Below are 27740 nucleotides of genomic sequence, written 5' to 3' on the forward strand. Positions count from 1 at the left end.
GGTGGATACGTCCGGGGTTGCCTTGTCCCCCTGATCCTTGAGGGTTCCTTGTGTATCTCGTACTTTGGAGTACAGATTTGGTTCTCTCGTGGCCCCCCCCTCCCTCTCAGGTCTTCTTTTATTGACCGCCCTCGGGTGGTTGGGTGTTGACTCCCCCGGCTGGTGTTCGCCGCCCTTCATAAGTCGTTTCGCCTTGTTTGTTGTATTTTTGTATTTTTCTTTTTTGTTATTTATATTAAAAGTGTGTATTCTGATTTTCCTTATGTGCAGTCTGATCTACTGTGATAGTGCGGAGCCCCTGTGGGCCAGTCATTGTTTTCTGATATGCTGGAACACTTCGACTACTAGCGGCCGGCCCTGGTGGTTGTAGGCCCGAGTTTGTAACCCATTTTATGCACAATAAAATCTTTTAAAAAAAAAAAATAAAAAAATAAAAAGAAATTGTACTTCATTTGATTTACAAGGGATGCAGTGGGTTGCAACACCTAGCAATTACAGTACACTGAAAGGAATAGGCTTTTTCAGTAAATTACAGGTAAGTTACTTTTTACGTTACTATTCTAACTCAGTGCTGGATACTTCGATTCAGCACTGGGATATTTCCTGCAAACAGGTAAGTAAATACGTTTTGGTTATTTGTGCGATTTTTAAAGAATATTTTTAGATTTCAAAACTCCAGTCTTAGAAACTTTTTGGAACTAAATTGTCAATGTTTTTCTATGGAGAAAAAACAGGTTATCGGTTCACAGGTATGTAATCGACTGTGGGAGTTAAGGTTCTGGGGTTAGACTCAGGGGTCCCCCAGGGTCAGTGATGCACTCTTGTTACACCCTCAGCGGCACTAAGGCATCCGGGTGCAGAGTGTTGAGGCCCAATATTATCCAATGGGAGATAAGGTTCCTCCGGTTGGTGGCTCCTGGCAAGCAGGCCACTGGGTTGTGGGAGCAAAGCTCCTCGGGTTAAGGATTACTGAGGTGACATCCTCGTGGTGTTTTTCCACTCAAGCTCGGGCCGGGTTCGGCAGGTGCAGAGTGGGCTGGATTTGCGGTCTCTGGCTGCTGCCAGAGGTTGCAGTTGAACAAATCCAGTGTTCACGGGAGAAGCAGCCTTTGGAAGTGAAGGCAGGCAGGTCCTCCAGGGTTTTCGAGGTTGCTGGCTGCAGGACACACCAGGATTTAGCAGGAGCAGGTTCGAGGGGAGACAGGCCGGTAGGGCTGGGGCATGGTTAGTGGGAGTCTTCCTCTAGTTAGCTGGCTGCACAGCTGTTCGGTCCTTCTTCTTTTCTTCTTGATGTCAGGCTGGATCGGAGGAAGAAAGGTTCAGGGTGCCCCCTAAATACTATATTTAGGGGTGTTACAGGTAGCTTAAGGGCAGGGACCAATGGGTCCCTTACCTGGGGTGGGTACACCCTACTGTGCCACCCTCCAGTGGGAGGGGGGCAGGAGCCTGTCCCTGGTTGGTTGGGTCCCCCCACCCTCAAGATGGCAGGGACTCGGAGTTGTGCTTCATCTCGCCTCCCCCACCTGAGGGGTGGAGTTGTCAGAGGTGGGCACACCTCTCTATCTCACTTGTTTTTCCCGCCGGTGCTCCCGCCCAAAGTGGAGGTCAGAACCAGTGAGGACCAGTTGCTGAAAGCAGCAAGTGGCATGGGGAAGCTCACAAAGGCGGCATGCCTTTGAAGCTTCCCCTTCGTGGACCCTGCCCATCCTGGGGGAGGAGGGTTGGCACCTCGTCCCAGGATGTGCATTGTTTCAGGCCCCAGAGAGCAGCAGGCTCTCGACCCAGAGGTCCAGAAACATGTTTGGTGTTGGCAGCTAGAAGCAGCCACAAAGCCTGGACACTAGTGGTGGGTTAGTTTTCAGGGGGCATCTCTGAGATACCCTCTGTGTGCATTTTTCATTAAATCCCACACTGGCATCAGTGTGGGTTTAATGTGCTGATATGTTTGATACCAAACTTCTCAGTTTTCAGTGTAGCCATTATGGTGCTGTGGAGTTCGTAATGACAAGCACCCAGCACCATATACTCTTAATGGCAGCACTGCACTTACATTGTCTAAGAATGGACTTTAGACACTGTAGGGGTACAGGGCTCATGCACCTGTAGCCTCACAACTGGCATAGGGCACCCAGCTAGAGGGGTGACTGATCTATGCCAGGGCAGTGGGTTGTAGGCATGGCACACAGGGATGTGTGCAATGTCGACTCTTCCATTTGTTCTGCACCAAAACACCACACACAGTCTGCAAAGGCAGTGTGTGTGTGTGTGTGTAAAGATACAGGGCCTCTAAGGGTGGCACAATAGGTGCTGCAGCCCTTAGAGGGCTTCCCTGGTCACAGTGCCCTGGTACCTGTGGTACCATTTACCAGGGGCTGACCTGTAGCCAGAGATGCCAATTGGGTTAGTTTTAGGGAAAGAACACTGGCCCTGGGAACCTGATTGTCAGGGATCCAGAGCTCTCCAAGAAAAAGTGCATCAGTAGTCTAGCAAAAAGTGGGGGGGTTACTGCAACAGAAACCCACTTTCCTACAGAGAGGTAAATTAGGATGCCTGGGGATGCTGGGACACCGTTGGTTGGGCAACCCAAGGCCGTGGGACGTCGGGTGCTGGGGGGTTTTTAGGCATTGGGTTTTCTTACCAGCTCCAGTCACCGTCGGGGGGATCCTCCAGAAAGGAGCTACAGGCGTTGATTGGAGATTCGAGGCAGGTCAAAGATCACCAGATCTCAGGTCAGGATCGCCGGGAAGACCTCCTCGTGGTGTTGGGCCACTCGGACCGTGGGCGTCGGGTGCAAAGTGCTGCAGACTTGCTCATGTGGTTGGAGCCAGAGTCTGTGGGAAAGCAAAGCAGGTGCTCACGGGAGACACAGTCTTGGTTTTGGGAGGCAGGTCAGGTTCTTGAGAGCTGCAGGACACACTGGGATTTCACTGCAGCAGGTTCGAGGTGCGGACAGGCAGGTAGGGCTTGGGCAAAGTGAGTGGGCGTCCTCCTCTTCTTAGTTCAGCACTGCTTCTTTGGTCCTTCTCTTCTTCTGGTCGGTTCTTGTCTGAGGAGGCATACTACTATATTTAGGGGTGTTACAGGTAAGTAAAGGTTGGGACCAATGGGTCCCTTCCTTGGGGCGGGTACACCCTCTATTATGCCATCCTCCTGTGTGAGAGGGGCATATGCCTCTATCTGGTTGGCTGGGTCCCCCCATCTGCAAGATTGTGGGGACTGAGAGTTGTGCTTCACCTTGACTCCCCAACCTGAGGGGTGGGGTTGGCAAAGGTGGGCACACCTCCCTTTCTCCCTTGGTTTTACTTCCAATTCTCCCGCCCAAGGTGGGGGTTAGAACTGGTGGGAGCCAGTTGCTGGAAGCAGCAAAGGGCTGGGGTAGCTCACAAAAAGGGGCGAGCCTTTGAAGATTCCCCATTGTGGACCCTGCCCTTCCTGGGGGAGGAGGCTTGGCACCTAGTCCCAGGATGTGCATTGTTTCAGACCCCCGAGAGCAATAGGCTCTCGACCCAGGGCTCCAGAAACATGTCTGGTGGTGGCAGCTGGCCAACAGCCACTCAGCAAGGACACTAGAGTGAGGTCGTTTCTCAGGCGGCATCTCTAATAGATTTTTCATTAAATCCCATACTGGCATCAGTGTGGGTTTAATGAGCTGAGAAATTCGATACTAAACTTCCCAGTTTTCAATAAAGCCATTATGGTGCGGTGGAGTTCGTAATGACAAACTCCCAGCACCATATACTCTTATTAGCATTACTGCACTTACAGTGTCTAAGAATTGGTTAAGATACTGTAGAGGTAGAGGGCTCATGCACCTGTACCCTCACCACTGGTATAGTGCACCCAGCTAGGGGGGGCTGACCTATGACAGGGCAGTGGGTTGTAGGCATGGCACACAGGGATGTGTGCCATGTCGACTCTTCACTTTGCTCTGCACCAAAACATGCAGCCTGCAATGGCAAGGTGTGTGTGTGTGTAAAGGTACAGGGCGGAACAATAACTGCTGCAGCCCTTAGAGGCCTTCTCTTGCCACAGTGACCTTGGTACTATGTACAAGGGACTGACATGTGGCCAAAGAGTGCCAATGTTTTTTTTTTTCTTAATGCTGTTTAGGGAAAGAACATAGGCCCTGGGTACCTGGTTGCCAGGAACCCAGGGCACCCTCAGTCAAAGTACATCAACAGTTTGGCAAAACGTGGGGGCAACCATGCAAAAAGAGGGCACTTTCCTACAATGGACAGAAGGAGCTTGTCTGCTAATATGTCCTCAAGCAACAGCTATTAAAGGATGAGGCAAGTACTTATAGCAACAGTAATCCACACTTCTACGCCACACTTAGCCACATGAGGTCCACCAAATATACGAATTGGCTGAGGGCCAGGGAGCTAGATCGGCCACCTTGCAACCCTTGCGGAGCAGAGCAGTGGCGTGTGACATCAGCACCTATGCGTCCTCTTGTGGTCTCCTGCATCCAATTCACCACTGGTCCGGTGGAATCTCCTACAGAGTGTAGGTACAACTAGGCAGATTCGGGTCCGAAACTATTTAATGCCATGCTAGAAAATGCAGCATCAGTCCAAAAACTTGGGGGTGACCATACAAAAAGATATTTCCTTACACCCTTCATAGTATGGCAGCCACCTGCTGTAAACAAAAGAATAAGTACTTTCTAACTAAATGTCCTGAAGATGAGGAAATAGAACGGTAACAGAATGACTAAATAAATGAGTTTGTTGACATTAACCAAAATCAAATATCTTGCATGGAGTAGAATCAACTCTAAGAGGAAGGAGAGCCTAGGAAAATTCTGTAAGGAAGTGGTAAAACATTCATTCTATTAGATATATCTCGGCATCATGGGCTGTCTAAATGGTGGGTCTCCAACTCCACTTTGAAAATCACATCAGAGAAACATACCTGTAAGGAAGGCACATGTAGCGACTAATACTTTTGCTAATTAGGCACAAAAGATATGACATAGTAAGATGAAGTTCAGTGAAAAACCTGAATGTGTACGCACCATTAATAGCAGAGAGAAAACAGTCACCCCCTTATAGTCAATCATGCAAAAATCCAAACCAGTTCTCAGGTTAAAGTACAATAACCACAGAGTAGCTGGAAATAACTTCCATATGCTGGTGATGCCTAACAAGGGGTTCTGACAAACAATGTAGGGTGAAGCACAAGCCACAGCCCTTAAGGACATCTCATGCAAAATGTCAATGAGATGCTGAAGGTCATTTTGGACAAAACACAGGGAGATGTTCTCAAAGGAAACTATTCTTATAAATCAGGGATATTCCTCAATAGTAGCTTCAAGCAAAGCTTAATGCTTGGGTGTCAAAGAACATCTCAAGAGGGGGCGTGGCCAAGCAGCATGGCCGACAGGACGTGAGCTCCACCGGCTCTCGCTCCATTGACCCTAAAATCCTGTTACAACGATCCTGCCAGGACCCCTGGGCCGCCGAATGGAGAGGGCATCGACCCCCTGAGCCCTGGGGATTGCTCCGGTGTGTAGTGGAGCGGGAACCCTGTGGTGCCGCTGGGGCGCGGAGCCCGAGGTCGCCTGCCCGGCAACGAGATCACGGGAGGCCGGGGTCTGGGGCCTGCTCCCGGACGCTGTGGACGGCCGGAGCGTGATACACGGCGGAGCCCCGGAGGAGGTGCCTTGACCGGCCGAACGACCTTCCTCGCGTGGTGAGAGCGGCATCCTGCACCAGTACGAGGCGAGGGGGCTCGAGGTCCGGAGCCTCCGCGAGTACCTGACGGGGGGGCCGAAGAGTGGATCCTGTGTTCCCCGTCCGGGGTACGGACGGCGCGAGGCCGCGGTCTGGGGCCTACTTCTGGACGCCGGGGTGGACGAGACTGACCCCAAGCGGACATCCTGCGGGGACGGCGCTGCCGCCTGGGCACCCCCGGAACGTTGCAGGAGGCCGAATCGGGCCTCTGACAGACCTGGCACAGTTGCGGAGGGCAGCGGAGCCTGGTGCGGCGGGTCCGGCCTGCTCTCACTGTGGGATCGGCGACCTGGTGAGGAGGTTGGCGGAGAGGCCCGCGACTGGGAGCTGGTGAGAGCGGCGGGGGACGGAGCGGAGGGGCTGCCGGGCCCGACTGGAGACGAGGTGCGGCTGGTACCGATCCTGCGAGGGAGTACCTGGTGCTCGGGACTGGCGGCGAGGGACCGTACCTGTGGCGCCGTGGGGCCCCGAGGTGCGGAGCTGCGGGAGACACGGGGGCTGGCCGCGCGGGGAGGCCGCTGGAGGTTTCCCTGGGCTGGGCTCTCGCCGGGGCCCTACTGCGGAGTCCTACGAAGGTTCCGGATCTGAGAGGCCAGGTGGGGATTGGCCGGCTGCGCCTGGACCACCTCGGAGGGGAGAGAACTGGACGCTGCGAGACGGGGCGCGGCCTAGCGCTGGGCGGCCTGCTCCGGATACTGGATTTGCCGCCGGGGTGCTGCTGGACTCGGGCGGTCGCCCCAAGGAGTGGTGGCGGAGGAGGGTCGGCGCAGCCCCCAGCCCCCGGCTCCTAACTCCTTATTCCTTGCTTGAGAACCTCCCGCGGTCGGAGGAGGGAGCCAACTTTGGGGCCCTGAGCGGACTCGCGGAGGCCTTGAGCGCCTCGGGAGGACTCGGGGATGACGAGGGGCAAGATGTCTCGATCGACACAGCCGAACACGATCACGCAATATACCACGCAGAGACTGCCATCCCAGCGCCTTACGCGGCAGACGGGCCTAAGCAGGGCGGAGGACGACCCGGTGGAACCCTCCCGTGCGGAGTTGCTAAAAGCGATACAGGGGTCCCATTCGGCGCTAGAGCGGCAAATCGAAACGGTCTCCATTGATGTGAACTTGCTCAGGACAGATCTCCGAAACGTAGCGGATAAAGTGGCCGATGCAGAAGGAGATATAGCGCACCTGAAGGGAGAGGTGAAGACCCTCACACAGACGGTCGGGCAGCTTAGGGCTACGACTGCTGCCCTGGAACGGAGGGCGGAAGATGCGGAAGGGAGGGCCCGCCGCAGTAACATTCGGGTCGTTGGAGTGCCGGAACGGGCGGAGGAAGGCAACGCTGAACGGTACCTAGAACGTTGGATTCGCACGAGTCTGTGCCTGAGGGGGCTGTCGGACGTCTTCGTTATCGAGCGGGCACACAGGGCACTGGTGCCACCGCCGCGGCCGGGGGCCCCTCCCCGGGCCATCATTGCCAAAATCCTCAATTACCGCGACAGGGACTGTATTTTAAAGGCGGCGAGGGAGGTGGCGAATCTCATGTATGAGAACAGCAGGATCTCCATTTACCCTGACTATAACCAGCAGGTGCAGGAACAACGAAAGTCATTCATGGGGGTTAAACAGAAGCTACGGAAGATGAACCTGCAATACATGCTGCTCTATCCCGCCAAGCTCAAGGTACTGTGTCAGGGGAGGGCTCACTTCTTTGAGTCCCCGGGGGAGGCCTGGGAGTGGTTGGAAGCCCGGGGAGAGGATGTCCCGTCGGGAGCAGAGAGGGGCCCCCGTGAGGTGTGGAGCATGCGGCCACAGCGGAGACGTCCTAACAGGCGCAGGAATACCGCGGGGCCGGTGGCAGGACTGGACGGTGGCAGAGTGACAGTGGGGGCTGACGGGGCGTTGCAGATGGGACTGGAGGGAGCGGAGGAGGGGCCGGAGCCATCCGCGGGACGCCCGGTGGGCCCCGACGACATCTTGGTCCCGGACACGCTGCTGGCCTCGGGGGGAGAGGTCGTAGCCGCAACCCTGGTGATCCCGGAAACTGTGGGGGTTGAGACTCCGGGTCGGGGGGAGCCCGCTTGAAGCAACCTGTCGCCCTGGACTGGAGCATCTGGAAAGAACTGTGACACTACCCTGGGTTGCGGTGTCGGTACTAGATTGGGTGGGGGCTGAGCCGGGGACCCGGGAGGGGTGTTGCCGTCTATGTGGAATCTAAGAACTGGGGCGAGAGGGACTGTGATAGGGGGGACTGGGTGTTGAGGGGAGATTTGATCAGGGCGCGCCTGGCATGAATGGCTGGTAACGGGGTCGGAGCGGGGATCGGGGTGGGGGGAGGTGTGGTGGTTTGCGCGCGGGGGTTTAGTTTGGGTGTGTGAATGGGGTGGCTGTGCACGTCCTGGCACCAGCAGGGTATGGGCATATGGGCAGGTTTGGTTGTTGCTGACATAGTGCTCGAGGGTGGGGGGAGGGGGGTACTGTTGGGGGGGATGTTGATGGGGACAGTTGATGACATCAGTTATATTGTAGATCAGGTACCGAGGTGGGGCTACGTAGGGAGGGAGAGGCCGAGGCGGGGTGGGATGCTTAAGAGATCATGGGATATAAGTTTTTGAGCTGGAATGTGAGGGGGCTCGGCACGTGCACAAAGCGATATAGGGTCCTCTCCTTCCTCCGGCGGCACAAAGTATCGATAGCGTGCCTGCAGGAGACCCACCTAATGGATGAAGGGGCGCAGAAGTTGGGGAGAAAATGGCGGGGACAACTGTTTCATTTCTCCTACTCTACATATGCCAGAGGGGTCCTGATTTGGGTGGCGCCAGGGGTGCCGTTCGCCGTCCGATATGTCGAGGCGGACGTCGAAGGTCGGTACCTGCTCCTCCGGGCGCGTTTGGATGGTAGGGACATAGTCATTTTGAATTCCTACGCCCCCAATATTGATGACCCTGCATTTTTCGGGGCCTTGCAGGATGTGTTGACGTATGATCTGGGGACCCTGATACTCTGGTGTGGTGATTTCAATTGTGTCCTGGACCCGGTATTGGATAGGGCCCCCCCCCGGGGGGGGACAAAACCGCGTATGACTGACCAACTCACACGGGTGATGGCCAACATAGGGGTGGTGGATGTTTGGCGCCAAAAGAACCCCACACAGAGGGTGTTCACCTGCTTTTCTCCCACGCACCACACCTATAGTCGGTTGGATCGGGTTTTAGTGGCGGATGAGCGGCGGGATATGTCAGTGGAGGTCACACACCTGGCCCGCTTCCTGTCGGATCACTCGCCGGTGGCGTGCATGGTCCAGTGGGGACCCCCGGTGGTCCGCCTTCGGACTTGGAGGCTGCCGGCGGACCTCCTCCGGGACCAGGTGGGGAGGGAGCACGTGGCGGCTGCCATAGGGGACTATGCAGCCCTCAATTGGGGAGAGGGAGACCTGTCAGTAGCCACGAAGTGGGAAGCCCTTAAGGCAGTGGTGCGGGGCGCATGTATGGGGCTCACCTACGGGGTCCGGAAGCAGCTTCTCCGGGACCTACAGAGGGAAGAGGACCTCCTCCAGCAGATCCAGAGGGTGGGGGACCCCGATGCGGCGCAACAGCGGGAGGAAGGGGAGGCTCGGGCACGGGTGCAGGACACCTTGGCCAGGTTGGATAAGTTTACTCTGGGCCAATATAGGCAGCGCCTCCATAGAGAGGGGGATAAGTCGGGACGGTTGCTAGCATGGATCCTGCGGCGAGAACAGGCTCCCGAGCGTATTGTGGCTCTGCGGGACTCCACCGGACGTGTGGTAGGCTCGGAGCAGGAGCTGCTGGGGGTGCTCCAGGCTCACTTGCGGCGGGTGTATGAAGCGGCCCCAGATATCTCGGAGGCCCACTATCTGCCATATTTACAAGGGCTGACGATGCCGACTCTGGCGGATTCGGATCGGGAGGGTTTAGAGGAGGGCTTGACCTTGGCGGAGGTCCGGGGAGCGCTGGCCCGCTTGCCACGTGCTAAATCACCCGGCAGTGATGGGTTTCCATCAGAGTTTTATCAAGAGTTTGCGGGGGAACTGGCGCCTCTCCTGCTGCAGGTGTTCCAGGCGGCATTGGAGAGGGGTGAACTCCCACGGACCATGGCCCAGGGCGAAATCTGTATGATACTCAAACCAGGGGGTGATAAGTATGACCCGTCGTCCTATCGCCCGATCACCATGTTGAATACGGATGTGAAAATCCTAACGAAATTGTTGGCCGCCAGGCTGGCTCCCCATATGGCCCACCTAGTGCACCAAGACCAATGTGGGTTTATCCCGGGGAGGAATACGGCTATGAATCTCCAACGCCTGAACCACATACAGCATGAAGTGAGGAGTCGGGAAGAGCGGACGGTATTGGTCTCTATCGATTTAGCCAAGGCGTTTGATACCGTTGATTGGGCGTACCTGCAGGAGGTCCTCCGGAGGGTGGGCCTAGGGCCCAACTTCCGTCGGTGGATACAGCTGTTATACAGCGCCCCGAGGGCGAGGGTGCGCCTGGGTGCTGCGCGATCGGAGGAGTGGCGGCTGGGACGGGGCACGCGACAGGGGTGCCCCCTCTCGCCGCTACTATTTGCGCTGGCAATTGAGCCGTTCGCTGTCACGATTAGGGCGGAAATGGAGCAATGGGGTATCCAGGTGGGGGATACGAGGAATGTGATATCGCTCTATGCGGACGACGCCTTATTTTACCTACGGGCTCCGACGGAGGCACTTCCGGTCCTGCTGCGTCACCTGGACCGTTTTGGTGAGGGGTCGGGCCTGAGAATAAACCGTAGCAAATCTCTTATATTCCCGCTTTCGGGATTTGATGCAACGCCCTGCGAGGACCTGCCGGAGCTGGGGTTGCGCTGGGAACGGGTGAGTTTCCGGTATTTGGGTATTCAGGTGGCCGCCACGGAGGGATTGGCGCTTGCACGGAATATGGATCGAGTGCTCGCCTCATTGAGGCAGTCAGTGACGTTTTGGAACGCCCTGCCGCTGTCTCTGATGGGACGCCTGTCGGTAGCCAAGATGGTAATGCTGCCACGGACCTTGTACGTCCTGCAGAACACGCTATGTCCTCTCCCTCCTAGGGTTTTCCGGACCCTTAATTCACTACTGACCTCCTTGCTCTGGGCGGGAGGACGCAGTAGGGTGGCCCTCCGGACAGTCGTGCGCGCCTATGAAGAGGGGGGATTGGAGGCCCCACGTTTCGATTTATATTATTATGCAGCGCAGCTCCTCCCGGCAGCTAGATGGTTTGCGGACACGGATGTGTGGGAGACGCGATTGCTGGCGGGCAGGGCGACGGACCTTCACTTGGCTTTGATGAGGGGGTCGGGGGCGGACGCTGCGCTGCCCTACGTGGTGACAAACACGGCGCGGGTATGGCAGCGGTTTGTCGAGCGGGTCTTGGGTAGGGCGCCCTTCCATAGGGATTTACCGATTTGGATCCTGGCCCCCATGGTGGAACTAGAGCGCCAGGTGTCATACCGGGACTGGAGAGAGGGGGGTTGTGAAGTGTTGGCGGATCTGTACCCCTCGGAGACCTTTCTGTCATTCGAGGGGGACAATACCTGCATTATCAAGGGCTGTGAGCGGTGGTGCGTTCGGTCTGGCCGCAGTGCCCGGAGATGCCCCCGATGACGCAGACTCTTAATGTAATCCTGATGTGCGGCCGGGGCCGTAGACTAATTGCATTGTTATACGCGGCGATGAAACGCGATTCGGCGCCTCCGGCGTGGGCGGCCTGGGAAGCGGATTTGGGTGAGCCTCTGGACCAGGGACAACGAACGCGAATCGGGGCCTTGACAAGGAAAGTATCCTGTAACGCGCGGTTTAAGCTCACCCATTTTAATTTTATGCATCGCACTTACCTTACCCCGAAGGCGCTGAGTAGGTTTGGAACGGGCAGGGGGGATGACTGCCCCCGGTGCGGAGCACCGGGGGCGGGATTCTTGCACCTGGCCTGGGACTGCCCGCTGGTGGAGACGTTCTGGGTGGGAGTAGTGGGTCGCGTTGCGGCCGCCACTGGCCTCCGAATCCAGCGGACACCCCTACACTGCCTGTTGGCTCTGGTTCCCAAACCGAGGAAACGGAGACTAGCCTATAAACTGCTGCAGTTAATGTTGGTTTTAGCGAGACGTAGGGTCGCAATTACCTGGATGGGTCGAAAGGCCCCGGAGCTCGAGAGGTGGCTCTGGGATGTGAGGGAATGGTCGCTGGCGGAAGAAACGCATATGCAGTGCTCTAGGAGAGATGAGAAGTTGCAGGGGGACCTTCTGGAGTGGCGAGTTCTGTGTATGGAGGGATTGGCGGAGGAGGGGCAATCGCTGCAGAGTGAGTCGGAGGGAACGAGTGGGGAGCTGTATTCCCCGCTATTGTCGGAGGGGGGAGGTGATGAAGGAGAGGCAGATCCTGTGCGACATTGAGCGGGGCAGACCCGGATACCCTCGCGCTATGGCCGAAGGCCTGCCTCGCCCTAAGGTACCACATATGTATATGATTGCTGATTGGATCTGGATGTACTACTTATTTCTGATGTCGGGGGGAGGGGGGTGAAATTTGATTGTTTGTATTAAAACGAAAAATAAAGTTTAAAAAAAAAAAAAAAAGAACATCTCAAGAGAAACACACTCAGTGGCCTCAAAACGCATCACTGCCAAGCCCAGAAGTTATGATTCATAAGGCTGCTCAAAGGACTTTACGACAAAAACCAACGGGAAGTCTCTGGAGTTAAATCCAGCAAGCATCTACTGTTGAATACCAGGCAACTGATTAAGGCGAATGGCAAGAGCAGGTGTTAGGTTAGGGTGATAGCTTAGAATTTAAGGACTGGTGAGTTAAATGGACCAATGCCCTGAAACACGCACCTGCTTCGAGGAACATAAAATCCCTTATGAAGGGTCTGAAACTTGGCATCCACGAAACCCTCAAAAAATGGAAAATACTTCCAAAAAGGGTAGCAAAGGACCATAAATGTGAGAACTGTGCATGAAGCTCTGCATGCAACAATGTAGAGAAGATGACAGGCTTCTAGAAATCAGAGTGCGAGGTCAGAGGACCTATATGTATGTGGCAACATGAATGCCTAATTATTTCATATATATGATTCGACCCCCTATGTAGCAGACTTTTGACCTGTGCATTCCATCAGCTCTAGAGTATCAAAATACCTACCCACACAGTGGCAGTTTCAAAGCATTTGAAACATGAGCAAAAAGCTATACTCGGCCCAGAGCCAAGGTTGTGCTGCAGTATAATTATCCAGTACAAAGATGGATAAGGTCAAAGAAACAAAGAAGTTTATCTAACCCACATTGCACTTGACCTTATAGGTTTTATGTAACAGTAAGATTGATATAATGATTAAATATGAGAGATTTTAAACAGAAGGATAAAGATGGAAATTCTTTGCATGCAAAAGGATGCATTAAGAGGCAAAAATAGTTTCAACAAAATACCAGTCTTTAGTGAAAAGCCAATGAAAGGAAGACTTACTTGAGGGATGGGTTCTTCTCCTTCTGCTTTGGCTGCAGAGTCTGTATGGGTACCTGCCCCACGGTAAAAGCGAAAGTTCCTTGTACGTGCTGAGGATAACGTAATTTGTGAAGATGTTTCCGGAAAATTTCTGAACTTTCTGATGCTACTTCTTCATCAAAGGCAATCCTCATCAACTGCAAAGACAAAACAAATTTGGCCTATCAGGCAGACATATACACTAAACCCTATTTCACCTCTCACAAAGTCCATTGATCTGCTGTCACGAGACCTGAAGTCCAGACAGGAATCACCAAGAGGAGTTGTGGAAATGTGGCAACTGAAAGAAGAGCAGCACTGATGGAAATGTTACAGTCTTATTACAAGTATGTTCCTGCTTAGATGTTAGAATACAGCCACCTGCTTTTTCTGAACGTTTTTGCCCAAGTTGTTCACAAGCACCAAATTTTGAGTTGGAGTCCATTAATTAAGCATATCTATAGAATCTATATTCAAAAAGGACAAGGGAACCCAAAAGGTAATCGAGGGCCTTGGGTAGTAATCAATTACAAAAAACAGTGGTCCTCAAATGATTTAGATAGGGATGAAAATAAATATAGTCCAGAATCGGTACTATATTAAGGATGTCCAGCCGGACAACAAATTTAATTCTTCAATAAAACAATGCAGATATACAACAACAAAAATACTTGTGGGACACAGTCCTGCATCCGCTAAGAACAATGACATTTACATAACACACAAAGACATTTCAGGCAAGACAAAGGAGCTTATTTGCATTATCCCATGTTTTAAGCTTTTTCAAAACAGCAATTGCACTTTTTTACGCAATGGATTGATGTGCATGCTGTTTTAACTAAGGTCGACGACGTTTCGATCCTGTTAAGAGGATACTAGGATCATCATCAGGACAGTGATATGTACAGGCCTGATTGTTAAAGAAATTGGCTGTGGGAGAAACAAGGGGTGATGTAAAGAAAAAGATAAGCGGTGATTGGAAAAGGAGAGAGAGAGAGAGAGAAGATAATTAGAGATGTAAAATGGCAGCTGCGATAAAGGTACAATAATAGTGCCAAGCTAACACACTTGTGTAGGAACATGCGTCTGATTGCGGTGAGGGTTGGTCAGAATGAGACTAGGGGAAAGTGAAACGCAAGTGAAGTGGGTGACATGCGTTTTAAAAAACGAATGACGAATGATTCGGAGCGCAAGGTATAAGCGCCGGAAGGGATCAGGCATTAGAAGGTGCCTACGGAATGGTCCTTATGTGCTGACAACAAGCCTCGACAGGGACGAACAATACAACGGGGACCGCTTACCGTAGTAAGGAGTCCGTATGCAACGCCTCGGAGGTGTAAACCGCGCTACAAGCGTCAAGGGTGAGGTCCGGCGGTGAAAACAGGATTACGGTTATGAACGTGAAATTACTGAAACATGAAAAGACCGTGTTAGGCAGGAAGGCCGTGAGCATAGTGGATCAAACGGGGCAGTGAGGGAGGCAGGGTACCTTGCATAGAAGGAACCGGGAGTAAAGACCACTTATTGACAATCCAACGGAGTTAGTGGCTCAGGTTTGTGAAAACGTGACAATGCACTGTAAGGGAAGCAAGCTACGAATTAGAAGACAAAACACCTATGGGAGGAGCAGTGACGGAAAGTGAAATTAACGCTTACCGAAATAAGACCAGGTCCTCTGATACAGTTAGCCGAGTGACAAAGTTGCAGTGAGGACGTGCAGGTATAAATGCTATCGAAGCGTGTGGGGCACTAGAACGTGTGAACGCGCCGCCATGTTGGAAGAACCACAATAGAAAGGGAAAATAGACTAAGAATTGTTCAGAAAAAAAGTAGAAAGCGAGGATTTCAAAACAACACGCTGTAGTTTGCGTGGGAGACAGATTCTTTCTCAGGAATGAACAATAGTTAAAAAGGATAATATACTTGAAAGACAGTTTTACGGTTCAATAAGCAACTAATGCCTAATATTTTGAAAATGGCAAAAAGGGAAAACAAAGTAATCAACCTACGACAAATTTAAATGTAAGCAGTAGACTGTAGAAACAGCAAAGTGGTACAAAGTGAATTAATCGGTCATGATCAGAGATACAAGGAGGGCATTGTAAAATGGCAAAAGGTGGTTTAAGCAAGGGGTGTTAACCGTGAGCTAGAGAATTGAGGGTCATGGAAAAGTACAAAATTGTGACAGGGGTAATTAAAGCAATTTTGTAAAACAGGAATTAACAACAACCACAGAGGAAGTACAGAAACCTGTAAGAAAAATTCCAAAAAATCAAAGAGTTACAGTGTATTCAAATGAGGTTGGTCCAGTCCTCATTGCGATTCAGGCCTTGCCTGATGCTGTTGGTACGAATAATCATTCCCATTTCTTCTTTGTTCAAAATTTTTGCGATTTCACCACCTCTTGGTGGTCGTTTGATGGTTTTGATAACTGTCCACTTGATGTTGTCCTCTGAGTGACCCATTTCAGAAAAAATTTCGACAAGGGGGGCATTGGGAGTTTTACACCGTACTCTGCTTCTGTGCTGGCCAATGCGTAATTTGACTTTTTGTGTTGTTTGGCCAATGTAAACTTTGTTGCATGGACAGGAAATTAAATAAATGACATTGCTGGTATTACAGTTGGAGAAAGAATTCAAGGTAATAGAAACATTGTTAAATACAAAATCTTTTCCTTCCATAGTTGTACTACATACATTGCAATTGCCACATTTCGCATGACCAATAAGAGGCGCAAGACCCCAATGCGCATCAAGGGTTACCATTGGGCGAGGTGAGGGAAGGGCACTCCTTACTAAATGGTCCTTGAGGTTACGGTTCTTTTGGAAGGCAAACAAAGGTCGCTCTATTGAGAGGTTGCCAGCATTCAGTACTGGCCAGTGTTGCAAGATAGATTGGCGAATTTGATTTGAAGCAGGGGAGAAGGTAGTCACACAAACTATACGATTGGTGTTGGTTTTGATTCTAGATGACAAAAGAACTTCCCTCGGGCAATACCATGCTCGTTTTTGTGCGTTTCGTACTAGTCTCTTTGGGAAGCCACGGGCTCTGAGTTTTTTAGAGAGAGTGGAAGCTTCGAAGAAGTAATCTTCTTTGGAGAAGCAATTGTGGCCAGAGCAGTTATTACTCTATCTGACCCGCAACTTCTTCAGTTTTGAGAATGAATTTTACCAACAAGTCAAAGGCACTTCGATGGGTGCAGTTTTTGCACCTAACTTAGCCATTCTTTACATGGACCACTTAGAAATGACTTCCATTCTCTCTACCACTAACCCATTCCTCACAGGTATCACCTTGTGGCGGCGCTACATAGACGATATTTTCCTGATTTGGCATCATAATGAGGCTACACTTTCTCAATTTGTCCACTGGCTGAATAATAACTGCTCTGGCCTCAATTTCACCAACACACATGACAGATCGCATATCCGATTTCTTGACCTAACCATATATCACTCCAATGGAGAATTACTCACAAAACTTTACAGAAAAAGTACTGAGAGGAATACATTACTCTGCTATGAAAGTCACCACCCTCGAGCTTTAAGAGACTCTCTACCATATTCCCAATTTCTGCGTATCAGACGCAATTGCTTCTCCAAAGAAGATTACTTCTTCGAAGCTTCCACTCTCACTAAAAAACTCAGAGCCCGTGGCTACCCAAAGAGACTAGTACGAAACGCACAAAAACGAGCATGGTATTGCCCGAGGGAAGTTCTTTTGTCACCTAGAATCAAAACCAACACCAATCGTATTGTTTGTGTGACTACCTTCTCCCCTGCTTCAAATCAAATTCACAAATCTATCTTGCAACACTGGCCAGTACTGAATGCTGGCAACCTCTCAATAGAGCGACCTTTGTTTGCCTTCCAAAAGAACCGTAACTTCAAGGACCATTTAGTAAGAGCTGCCCTTCCCTCACCTCGCCCAATGGTAACCCTTGATGCGCATTGGGGTCTTGCGCCTCTTATTGGTCATGCGAAATGTGGCAATTGCAATGTATGTAGTACAACTATGGAAGGAAAAGATTTTGTATTTAACAATGTTTCTATTACCTTGAATTCTTTCTCCAACTGTAATACCAGCAATGTTATTTATTTAATTTCCTGTCCATGCAACAAAGTTTACATTGGCCAAACAACACAAAAAGTAAAATTACGCATTGGCCAGCACAGAAGCAGAGTACGGTGTAAAACCCCCAATGCCCCCCTTGTCGAACATTTTTCTGAAATGGGTCACTCAGAGGACGACATCAAGTGGACAGTTATCAAAACCATCAAACGACCACCAAGAGGTGGTGACATTGCAAAAAGTTTGAACAAAGAAGAATTGAGAATGATTATTCGTACCAACAGCATCAGGCAAGGCCTGAATCGCAATGAGGACTGGACCAACCTCATTTGAATACACTGTAACTCTTTGATTTTTTGGAATTTTCCTTACAGGTTTCTGTACTTCCTCTGTGGTTGTTGTTAATTCCTGTTTTACAAAATTGCTTTAATTACCCCTGTCACAATTTTGTACATTTCCATGACCCTCAATTCTCTAGCTCACGGTTAACACCCCTTGCTTAAACCACCTTTTGCCATTTTACAATGCCCTCCTTGTATCTCTGATCATGACCGATTAATTCACTTTGTACCACTTTGCTGTTTCTACAGTCTACTGCTTACATTTAAATTTGTCGTAGGTTGATTACTTTGTTTTCCCTTTTTGCCATTTTTGAAATATTGGGCATTAGTTGCTTATAGAACCGTAAAACTGTCTTTCAAGTATATTATCCTTTTTAAATATTGTTCATTCCTGAGAAAGAATCTGTCTCCCACGCAAACTACAGCGTGTTGTTTTGAAATCCTTGCTTTCTACTTTTTTTCTGAACAATTTTTAGTCTATTTTCCCTTTCTATTGTGGTTCTTCCAACATGGCGACGCGTTTACACGTTCTAGTGCCCCACACGCTTCCATAGCATTTATACCTGCACGTCCTCACTGCAACTTTGTCACTCGGCTAACTGTATCAGAGGACCTGGTCTTATTTCGGTAAGCGTTCATTTCACTTTCCGTCACTGCTCCTCCCATAGGTGTTTTGCCTTCTAATTCGTAGCTTCCTTCCTTTACAGTGCATTGTCACGTTTTCACGAACCTGAGCCACTAACTCCGTTGGAATGTCAATAAGTGGTCTTTACTCCCGGTTCCTTCTATTCCAGGTACCCGGCCTCCCTCACTGCCCCGTTTGATCCACTATGCTCACGGCCTTCCTGCCTAACGCGGTCTTTTCATGTTTCAGTAATTTCACGTTCATAACTGTAATCCTGTTTTCACCGCCGGACCTCACCCTTGACGCTTGTAGTGCGGTTTACACCTCCGAGGCGTTGCACACGCTGTGCATACGGACTCCTTACTACGGTAAGCGGTCGCCGTTGTATTGTTTGTCCCTGTCGAGGCTTGTTGTCAGCACATAGTGACCATTCCGTAGGCACCTTCTAATGCCTGATCCCTTCCGGCGCTTAGACCTTGCGCGCCGAATCATTCGTCATTCGTTTTTTAAAACGCATGTCACCCGCTTCACTTGCGTTTCACTTTCCCCTAGTCTCATTCTGACCAACCCTCACCGCAATCAGATGCATGTTCCTACACCAGTTCGTTAACTTGGCACTATTATTGTACCTTTATCGCAGCTGCCATTTTACATCTCTAATTATCTTCTCTCTCTCTCCTTTTCCAATCACCGCTTATCTTTTTCTTTACATCACCCCTTGTTTCTCCCACAGGCAATTTCTTTAACAATCAGGCCTGTGCATATCACTGTCCTGATGATGATCCTAGTATCCTCTTAACAGGACCGAAACGTCGTCGACCTTAGTTAAAACAGCATGCACATCAATCCATTGCGTAAAAAAGTGCAATTGCTGTTTTGAAAAAGCTTAAAACATTGGATAATGCAAATAAGCTCCTTTGTCTTGCCTGAAATGTCTTTGTGTGTTTTGTAAATGTCATTGTTCTTAGCGGATGCAGGACTGTGTCCCACAAGTATTTTTGTTGTTGTATATCTGTATTGTTTTATTGAAGAATTAAATTGGCTGTCCGGCTGGACATCCTTAATATAGTACCGATTCTGGACTATATTTATTTTCATCCCTATCTAAATCATTTGAGGACCACTGTTTTTTGTAATTATCCATAGAATCTAAGCCATGCTGGCGACTATCTTTTTAACACTTAGAAGCAAAAACTAGATGGTAAGAGTCCTCATTCAAAAACGGGACTGAATGCAACTGTTCTACACCCATGCTGATACATCATTGATAGAGGCAATTTGTCTTCTCCCAGATTGGATCCTGTTCAGATGTTAATTGAAGACTGTTCAGCAAAGACTGGAGTACCGGTTTGTTGGGTATGGACTACTGAGCCAACCAACAGTCCAAATGCATGAAAGAATAAAAAGGCTTTACAATTCATTTCAACAGAGAAATGCAGCATCTATTGGCTTCACTTTTGTGGAGAGGGAACTTGATAGTTGTGTGAAACATTCGCACAATGTCATATGCTGGCATGTCATGGAGTAGATTATGGCACATACACAGGAAGGTGAATTATCAACATTCATGTCTATTCTGGATTTTAAATGGATTGCTTGTGTTAAATATGTCAATTATGGACGAATTAAATATGAAAAATGGGGACTGGTTGGCCAACATCGCTTGAAAATGTAGTATTATTTATTGTATTTTGTTGATAAACTGTTATTGGTGTCTACCAATTTCCATTTGTCTTTGATTTCCAGTACTGTTTATGTGTAAGTCTTCTTCATTAGAATTCTTTCTTTTAAATACCCAACTTATTTCCTTGTAATTGTTTTTTACTACAGCATTCAGCTTTGTTTTCACATTGGTGTAAACACAATGGTCAAACTGATGGCCCCCCGATATTTTAATCAGTTTTACTCTCTTTATAATTTGGTGCACACAGTTGCCATGTTTAATCTTAATTTATTTGGGCTCTTGTGCGTATGCCACGCTGCAGTTGATTCTAAGCCCTGTGCCATCTCGTGCGCCACTCAGTGTTCTGCCGTCCACTTCTCACATATTCACTTTTCAGCACCGGTTTTAAACCTCTACCCAGATTTTTCATTTATCGTTCCCATTACTGATCTCTGTAGTAATGGATTTTTCAATTTTCCAAACTGAAATCATTATGAAATCAAATGTCTCTGTCTTAATTGAAACTAAAGTAATCTATCATTACTATGTGTAATGTTCTTTTCGCTATTCATTATCCTGGTTGATTCATTCAGTTATTCCTGTGAATTATGGTAACGTCTTGCATGAATGATACAAAAGGAACAACTGTTTTCATATAATATTTGATGTAGATTGGGCTGTAAAGAATTCCACGATGGGCCGAGCAGTGCTGGAGCCAAGGAAATGCTAGTTTTGCAAGCTTTTTGTACTGAGGTGTTTCGAGTGTGACTCAACAGTATGGACTGATATCTCTAAATAGATATTTAGCCTTGTAACTTCCCTCGGCAAAACCTCGGAGAAGGTTATTTTGTTATCAATAGGTGAATATCTATGTAGGAGGCTGGCTTAGTATATGGTGCACACTGATATAAGTGATGCACCTTGCATTAATCCAGGTAACACATATGGTGATTTTAGTAGTCTTTGATAACCACAGAAAGCTCCCAAAATGGTAGCTGTGGACAGCAGCGTTCAGGCTCATCTTGTAGCAGAGTTAAGCAGCTTGTTTTGCCAGTTTAATCATGTAGTGTAGGTTAAACGAAAAATAACCACACAGTGTCTATATAAAAATATGTCTATTTATTACACAACACTCACTAGCACATTGATATAGCTCCTGACCGGACATATCAACATAAATACACATCAATACTTCAATTGCAATAAGGTAAGTAGTACAAAATACAGTGGTCTCCACGGGGAGACCAAACCATATACTAGGAAAGTGGAATGCAAATTGAATGAGAGGACGGGACTAGGACCAGAAGACCCAGAGAAGCCGGGGACAGAAGGAACCAACCAAGGTATGCACCTAGGAACCCCAGGGAGGCTGTGTGCAGAGTGGAAACACAGCCGCATGCACAATGAAAGTCAATGGAGGAGTTGTGTTGCAGTTAGAGGACTCTTCCCAGAGGACCTCGGAGGACAGAAGGTTGGAGAGACACCCCACCCATGGATGTTCCAAAGACCAGGTTACCTACATCATGGAAGCCAGGTGCATAGAGCTGAAGACACATCAGAAACCTCTGTAGACAATGGAAGACTTGGAGAAAAGTGCCTCTGGAGAAGAAGGTGAAAAGGTCTGGTGGAACCCAAGGGCGGATTCTAATAGTGAAGAACCTGCAAGCAGAGGGGACAGAGCCTATACCATTCAGGAGTGACTTGGAGGCACAGAAGAGCAATGCACACCGATGTCAGACAGTTCAGGCGAGTTGATGGGGCCCTTGTCGCTGCAGTGGTTAGGACCAGGTGACGCTTAGGTAGACCAGGAGCCGTGCACCAGCTGTCCCACGTCGGATTTCGGTGACCACAGAGTCTGTGTCCGGTGGAAGCACCAACCAGCACTGGTAGCTGCAACTGGTGGAGAACGAAGGAGGAGCAACTTTGGGACCAGCAAGACCCAAGGGACTCACCACAAGCAGGAGAGTCAGAGCTGGCCCTGAGCAAGCAGGGAAGCATACTGAAGCGGGAGAAGACCCTGAGAAGGACCCAGAGATCGTAGGCACAGGAGTCACAAGAGAACCTTGAGCAGCTCAATAAGAAGGAAGACCCATGGTGAATACGATGCGGTGAGGACGCTGTACTTGGCAGGACGAGATGCTGGAGGCTGGTGCATCATGTAGCCCGAAGATCTCTGGAGTGCAGAGCCAACAAGCCTTGGCAATGGCAAGTCGACACAGTGTACAGGAGTTTGGTCCCAGCGGTTCACACGGGGGATGTGCAAAACTGCAGAGAGGACAGGTCAGGCCTCGAGGGAGTTGTAGAATCACCGCCTGTATTGCTGAGCCTTTCGAAGTCCGTGAGACATCAGGAGTAGCAAACAGGTCAGCCCGTTGCGGTGCCTGCAGATGCACGGGAGTGAATCCTTCACTCCAAGGGAGATTTCTTTGGGTGTCCTTGATCACAGGTCTGTTGAAGATCCTGGAAGAAGCACAGACAAAGATTTGCAGAACAGAGAGATCAGGAGCAGGAGTCTCCCTTGGTGCACTCTCTGTTTCTGGTGAAATCCAGCGAAGTCGAACTGTCCAGACGGTTGAAGAGTGATGTGGTTTCAGGCTTGAGTGTTGTTCCACAACAAATCTAAGGAACCACCCTCAGGTAAGCCCATAAGCACCCTATGGAAAGGGTTGGGACGACTAAGGGGTCCCTCCCAGAGGAAGAGCTGGACAGAAGGGAGGATAAACTCTCATGTCCTTTGTTCAGTTTCACACCAGAAAGGGAGCCAAAGGCTCCCTGAACTGGCTCAAACTGGAGTATGCAAGGAGGGTACCAAATGTGCCCTTCAAAGCAGTCTGGTGGTGCTGGCAAGCGCCCCCACCCCAGCCCAATACACTATGTCTTGTCTGGGAGGTGGTCACACCTCCCTGTGAAAGGAAAGCTATTATTCTACCTTCCCCTGCTCGAGCTTAGCTCAGCAACAGGAGGGCAGAATCATGTTTGGGGTATGAGTCCAAGGGAGCCCCCAGTACATGAGATCATCAGAGTTGGGGTATGAGTCCAACATGTTTGATACCAAACATGACTGGGTTCGGTGCAGCCACTATATTGTTAGACATCTCGTAATGACTGATGTCCACTATATGTATTAAAATGACTGGGGGGGGGCGTGGCCAACCGGGCAGCGAGATGGCCGCTCTGTGAGTGAGCTCCGCCGGCTGCACCAATTAATCCTTTCATAATCCTGCTCCAGACACACACGGCGTCCTGCACCACACACCGGCTGGCGGCGGAAACCCCGGAGCCTCACTTGTCGAAACTCGGGGGCTGCCGAGTGGAAGGCGGCCGCGCTGTGGCCCAGGACATCCTGCCCGAGTGCGGGTCGACTCTAAGGTCCGCGACCCTGGGGGCCTGCGACGGCCTGCGGCAGTTGCTACAGATCGGGGATTACAGGGCCTTGCGGGAGAGCCCGGGCCGCAGCCTCCGGGACGAGACGGAGAGGATGACCTGAACTGCACGGGCCGACGGGACGATCCTATGCTGGAGCGGCAGCATCGTGGCATATCTATCCGGCTGAGGGGACCGTGGATGACACACTCTTGCCTGGGCCTTGATTGAGGGGACCCGGACGGCGAGGCCGCCATTTTGTGTAGGACTTCGGCGCTGGGAGGGCGACGGGCTGTAAAGGAGGTCTCCCCGCTCTGGACCGGAGAGGGCCCTGTGGCGAGTGGAAATTCCTGCAAGGAGAGACGGCAATACCAGAGGTGGGACTGCGCGGATGGCTGCTGCCGGAGGATACTCGAGCGCTGGCTGAGCTCCGGAGGCGGGCGACGAGAGCGCTGTGCATGTTCCCCCCTTGGTTGGTAACTGGGCCTGCGCGACAACGCGAGTGCGGGGAGGTCCGTGAGGGGCCCGGCCCTGCCGCGCTGTGAGTGGGACACCGTGGCCCGTGCCGAATGGTTCCAGGGATGCAGGAGCGGCGCCTGACGTGACATTCTGCTGTTTGAGAACCGCGGGGGCTCGCGCCGGCTCAGCGCTTGTAAATACATACACCCCTTGCACCCATGATCTGGGGGCCTGCGACGGGATACTGTGGACACCCGGCTCGGTATGGATGGTAATGCGTAACTCCTGGTCCCTTCCTGGTTGCGGAACCCCATGCTACTAGCCAGAGCCCTTATGCTGTTGGCGGGGGTCGCGGTGGACCCGTTTGCGAGCTAAAGACCGCCAAGTGGACGACTTCCGCCCATGAATCACACAGATGCTGGGCCAGGAAGGTGGATCCGCGTGGTGCTGAGGTGGTGACGGATCGGCGGCAGTGCTACAGCAAGGTACGCTACTTTACGGTCCCTCCTGGGTGTGGATGCTGTGGGGGTTCCGCTGGGCGTGGACCCGTCGCTTGTGAGCTGAGAGCTGGGTGCCTGCGGAGGTCCTGCTGTAGTCTGGTTCCCGAGTGTAGGAGACCCCCGTCGCTGGCATATCACCGTCGCCATAACTACTAGAACCTGGAAGCACGTGCAGTGATCCTTGAGCTCTGAGACGGCTGAGCAGTGACTGCGTGAAGTGCGGGTTGTGCCCCTGGGGTTCCGGGTGCTGCCGCTGGCACTGCAGGCTGGATACGTAGCTCCCTGGCATTGGTGAGTGGCTGCGTTTGAGGTATACCCCCGAAGGCAAACGCTTCTGGGCCATTGAAATGGGGGGGAAGAATGATGCCAAGCAGCCCAAACTCACTTTCGAACAAAAGCGTCAGGCCAAGCAGCGGGCGACAGATCTGGAACCGGCGGAGTCATCGTCGCAGGGGGCAAGTTCGGACGGGGATCTCAGGGAACTGATGATGGAGGTTAGATCGAGCCTCAAAAGCATAGACGCCAAGCTGGACGGCATGTCCTCGCAACTGGACTCTGTGAAAAAGCAGGTTGACACGCATGAAACCAGGTTGGATGGCCTGGAAAACAGGCATACAGAGTGCTGCGAGTTCCAACAAGCTACCAAATGCCAACTTACATCTGTAGAAAAAGAACTGGAATTCCTCCGGGCCAAGACGGATGATTTGGAAGCGCGCTCTCGCAGATCCAACATTCGCATCACGGGCGTCCCGGAGACGACGAACACAGGCAGAATGGAGGTGTATGTGTCCGACCTGCTTCACGAACTCTTTGACCCTGCCCTTTCACAGGTATTTGCGGTTGAACGGGCACACAGATCGCTGGGGAAAAAAACACCGGTGGGGGCGCCGCCGCGGCCCATTCTGGTTAAGCTTCTCAATTTCCAAGACAGAGACATCATCTTACGCCTTGCTAGGGAAAAGGGTAAAATCACGCATAGAGGCAACAACATCTCCTTTTACCCTGACTTCACCCCCTTGGTGCAGGCCGCCCGTAAAGAATTTCTGCCTGCTAAAAAACTGCTAATACAAGCTAATGTCCAATACGCACTGCTGTATCCAGCTAAATTGAGAGTGACACACGAAGGCACCACACATCATTTCACAGATGCTAAGTCGGCGCTAAAATTTGCTAAACACCTAGGTGGTGCAGGGGCGAGACAGAGGTCGCCAAGGACGGGGGTGGGAGACAGTCATCTAAGTGAGAATGAGTGATCTCATTGACCATGGGCGAAGTGCCATATCCTAATGGGGTGTCTTCCACTGCTGGTACTCTAACGGTTCCTTTCAGCCTGCAGTTGACCTTGTGGATCTGCATCAGCCTCGGGGCAGACGAGGGAGGGCGGCCCCTGCTCTTTGTGTGGCCTTGCTGGCATGTACTCCCATTATAATGCTTCTCCGGGGTGTGGGCTGAGGGCTGTGTGGGGTGGTCAACGCTGGAGCTGTGTCTGGACTGCTATAGTGCAGCCACCCTGTGCGAACGGGGGTGTACGCTTGGAGCACCACGCCCTCATGGGGTGTCTCCCTTTGTTTTTGTGTTTAAGTTGCCGACACGCTTGGCGTGCCTATGGAGGGGATTTATCACAACCTGATTGGGGGGTTGGTGAGGGCGGCGGGTGGGGGGGGGGGGGGGGTGGAGTTGGAATGTTTAATGTTATTCACGTGCTGGTACAACGGGCAGAGGTAGACTCTTTTCCCTACATGAGATGTACACTCTGGTAGTTATACAGCATGCTACGCACGGGTGGGGTGGTTACTGCGAGGAGCGGGCAGCGGGATGATAGGCGCTAGGTTACTGACATGGAACATTAGAGGACTCGGGGACTACAAAAAGGCCAGACTGATGCATGGGTTCTTAGCTAGGCATAAGGTGGATATCTGCTTTTTACAGGAAACACATATTAATTCCACTACATCACCTAGACTGAAACACTCCCGATGGGCATGGGCGTACTCCGCCATCTACTCTAACTACGCTAGAGGAGTGGCGATCCTCATTCGTAATGGGCTGGACTGGCGGGAACACCACACTCTATTAGACAAGGAGGGGCGATACGTTATCACGCATGGCGTACTTCAGGGGTGGGCACTGGTATTGGCGGCCATCTACGGCCCTAATGTGGATGACCCCGAGTTCTTCAGGGCGATGTGGGCACAGGTCATGTTGTTGGATTGTTCAACGATTATTCTCGGTGGGGACTTCAATGTGGTGCTTTCTGATGGGTTGGATCGTAGAGGTGCAGGTGGGCCTACTCACACTAGAGCCCGGCAGGCGATCTTAGACATCATGGAGGAAGGGTTGCTATCGGATGTGTGGAGATCAAGGCACCCAACTGATACTGTAGGGACATGCATTACGAGCCAACATGCTGCTTGGTCTCGCCTAGACTACTGGCTGGTATCGCCGGATGTGGCTTCCTGGGTGGAGAGGGTGGACATTCAAGCACGGTCGCTTTCCGATCATGCCCCTTGCCTGTTGGAGATGAGGGTACCTGAAGCCCCTACTCGCGCGTTTTCCTGGCGTTTGCCCCCTCATGCGCTTACAGACGCGGCTTTCACTGAGGAGGTCAGGTCGGACATTGTGTCATACTTTGAAAAAAATGCTGGGTCGGTGACCACTGAGGCCGTTTTATGGGATGCATTTAAGGTGGTGATCCGTGGCCAGTGCATCTCTCGACAGGCAGGTGTCCTGAAAGCCATCCGAGGAACTCTGAGCGGCTTGGAGGGAGAGTTAAAAGAGTTGGACGTGCGGTTCTGCGCTGACCCTTCCCCAGAGCTGGCGGTCCAGATGAGGGCAAAGCTGCTGGAGTACGGCGACGAGGCGCAACGTGAGGTGAAATTTTTGGGAAAGCAGGCGGAGGCACGTAGATATGGGGAGGGGGACAGACCTAGCAGAACCCTAGCGCGGCTCATTACTCCACGTTTGCAGTCAACTTATATACACTCCATTAAAAACAGTGAGGGGGCGCTTATTCTTGGGCAGGAAGCAGTACTTAATACATTCGCAGAGTTTTACTCGTCCCTATATACCTCCAGACAGACTGCCGCCCCGGCATCCCTAGACGCATTTTTAGACTCTATAGCCATCGTATGGTTCAGCGACCACCATCGTCGGTATATGGATGTCCCCTTCACAGCTCGGGATATAGCACAGGTAATAAAAAGCATGCCTGCAAACAAGGCCCCTGGCCCGCATGGTCTGACGCCAGCCTTCTATAAGACCTACGCCACGGAGCTTGCCCCCAGACTCCACTCTGTCTTTGCGGAGGACTTGGAGACCTGTTCCCTTCCCGATTCCATGCGAGAAGCATTAATAATAACGTTGCTAAAGCCGGACAAGGATTGCCGGTTGTTGGATTCCTACCGCCCCCTATCCCTCATTAACGTGGATGTTAAAATTTACGCTAAACTCGTCGCGGACAGGCTCCAGCCCTTGTTGCCA

General features: G+C 51.2%; 1 protein-coding gene across 8 annotated transcripts in view; it reads right to left on the minus strand.

Annotated features, from left to right (window-relative positions):
* The window catches only part of SBF1 (SET binding factor 1), a 1208265-nt gene that overhangs the window by 443419 nt on the left and 737106 nt on the right, over positions 1-27740 (minus strand). For all 8 annotated transcript variants that reach the window (XM_085653743.1, XM_085653740.1, XM_085653741.1 and 5 more), the window contains exon 24: positions 13221-13396. In XM_085653743.1, the coding sequence (XP_085509869.1) occupies positions 13221-13396 (176 nt within the window). The remainder of the gene's footprint in view (positions 1-13220; positions 13397-27740) is intronic.

The sequence above is a fragment of the Triturus cristatus genome, chromosome 4_1 (genome assembly GCF_964204655.1).
Source record: "Triturus cristatus chromosome 4_1, aTriCri1.1, whole genome shotgun sequence".
Classification (NCBI taxonomy): domain Eukaryota; kingdom Metazoa; phylum Chordata; class Amphibia; order Caudata; family Salamandridae; genus Triturus; species Triturus cristatus.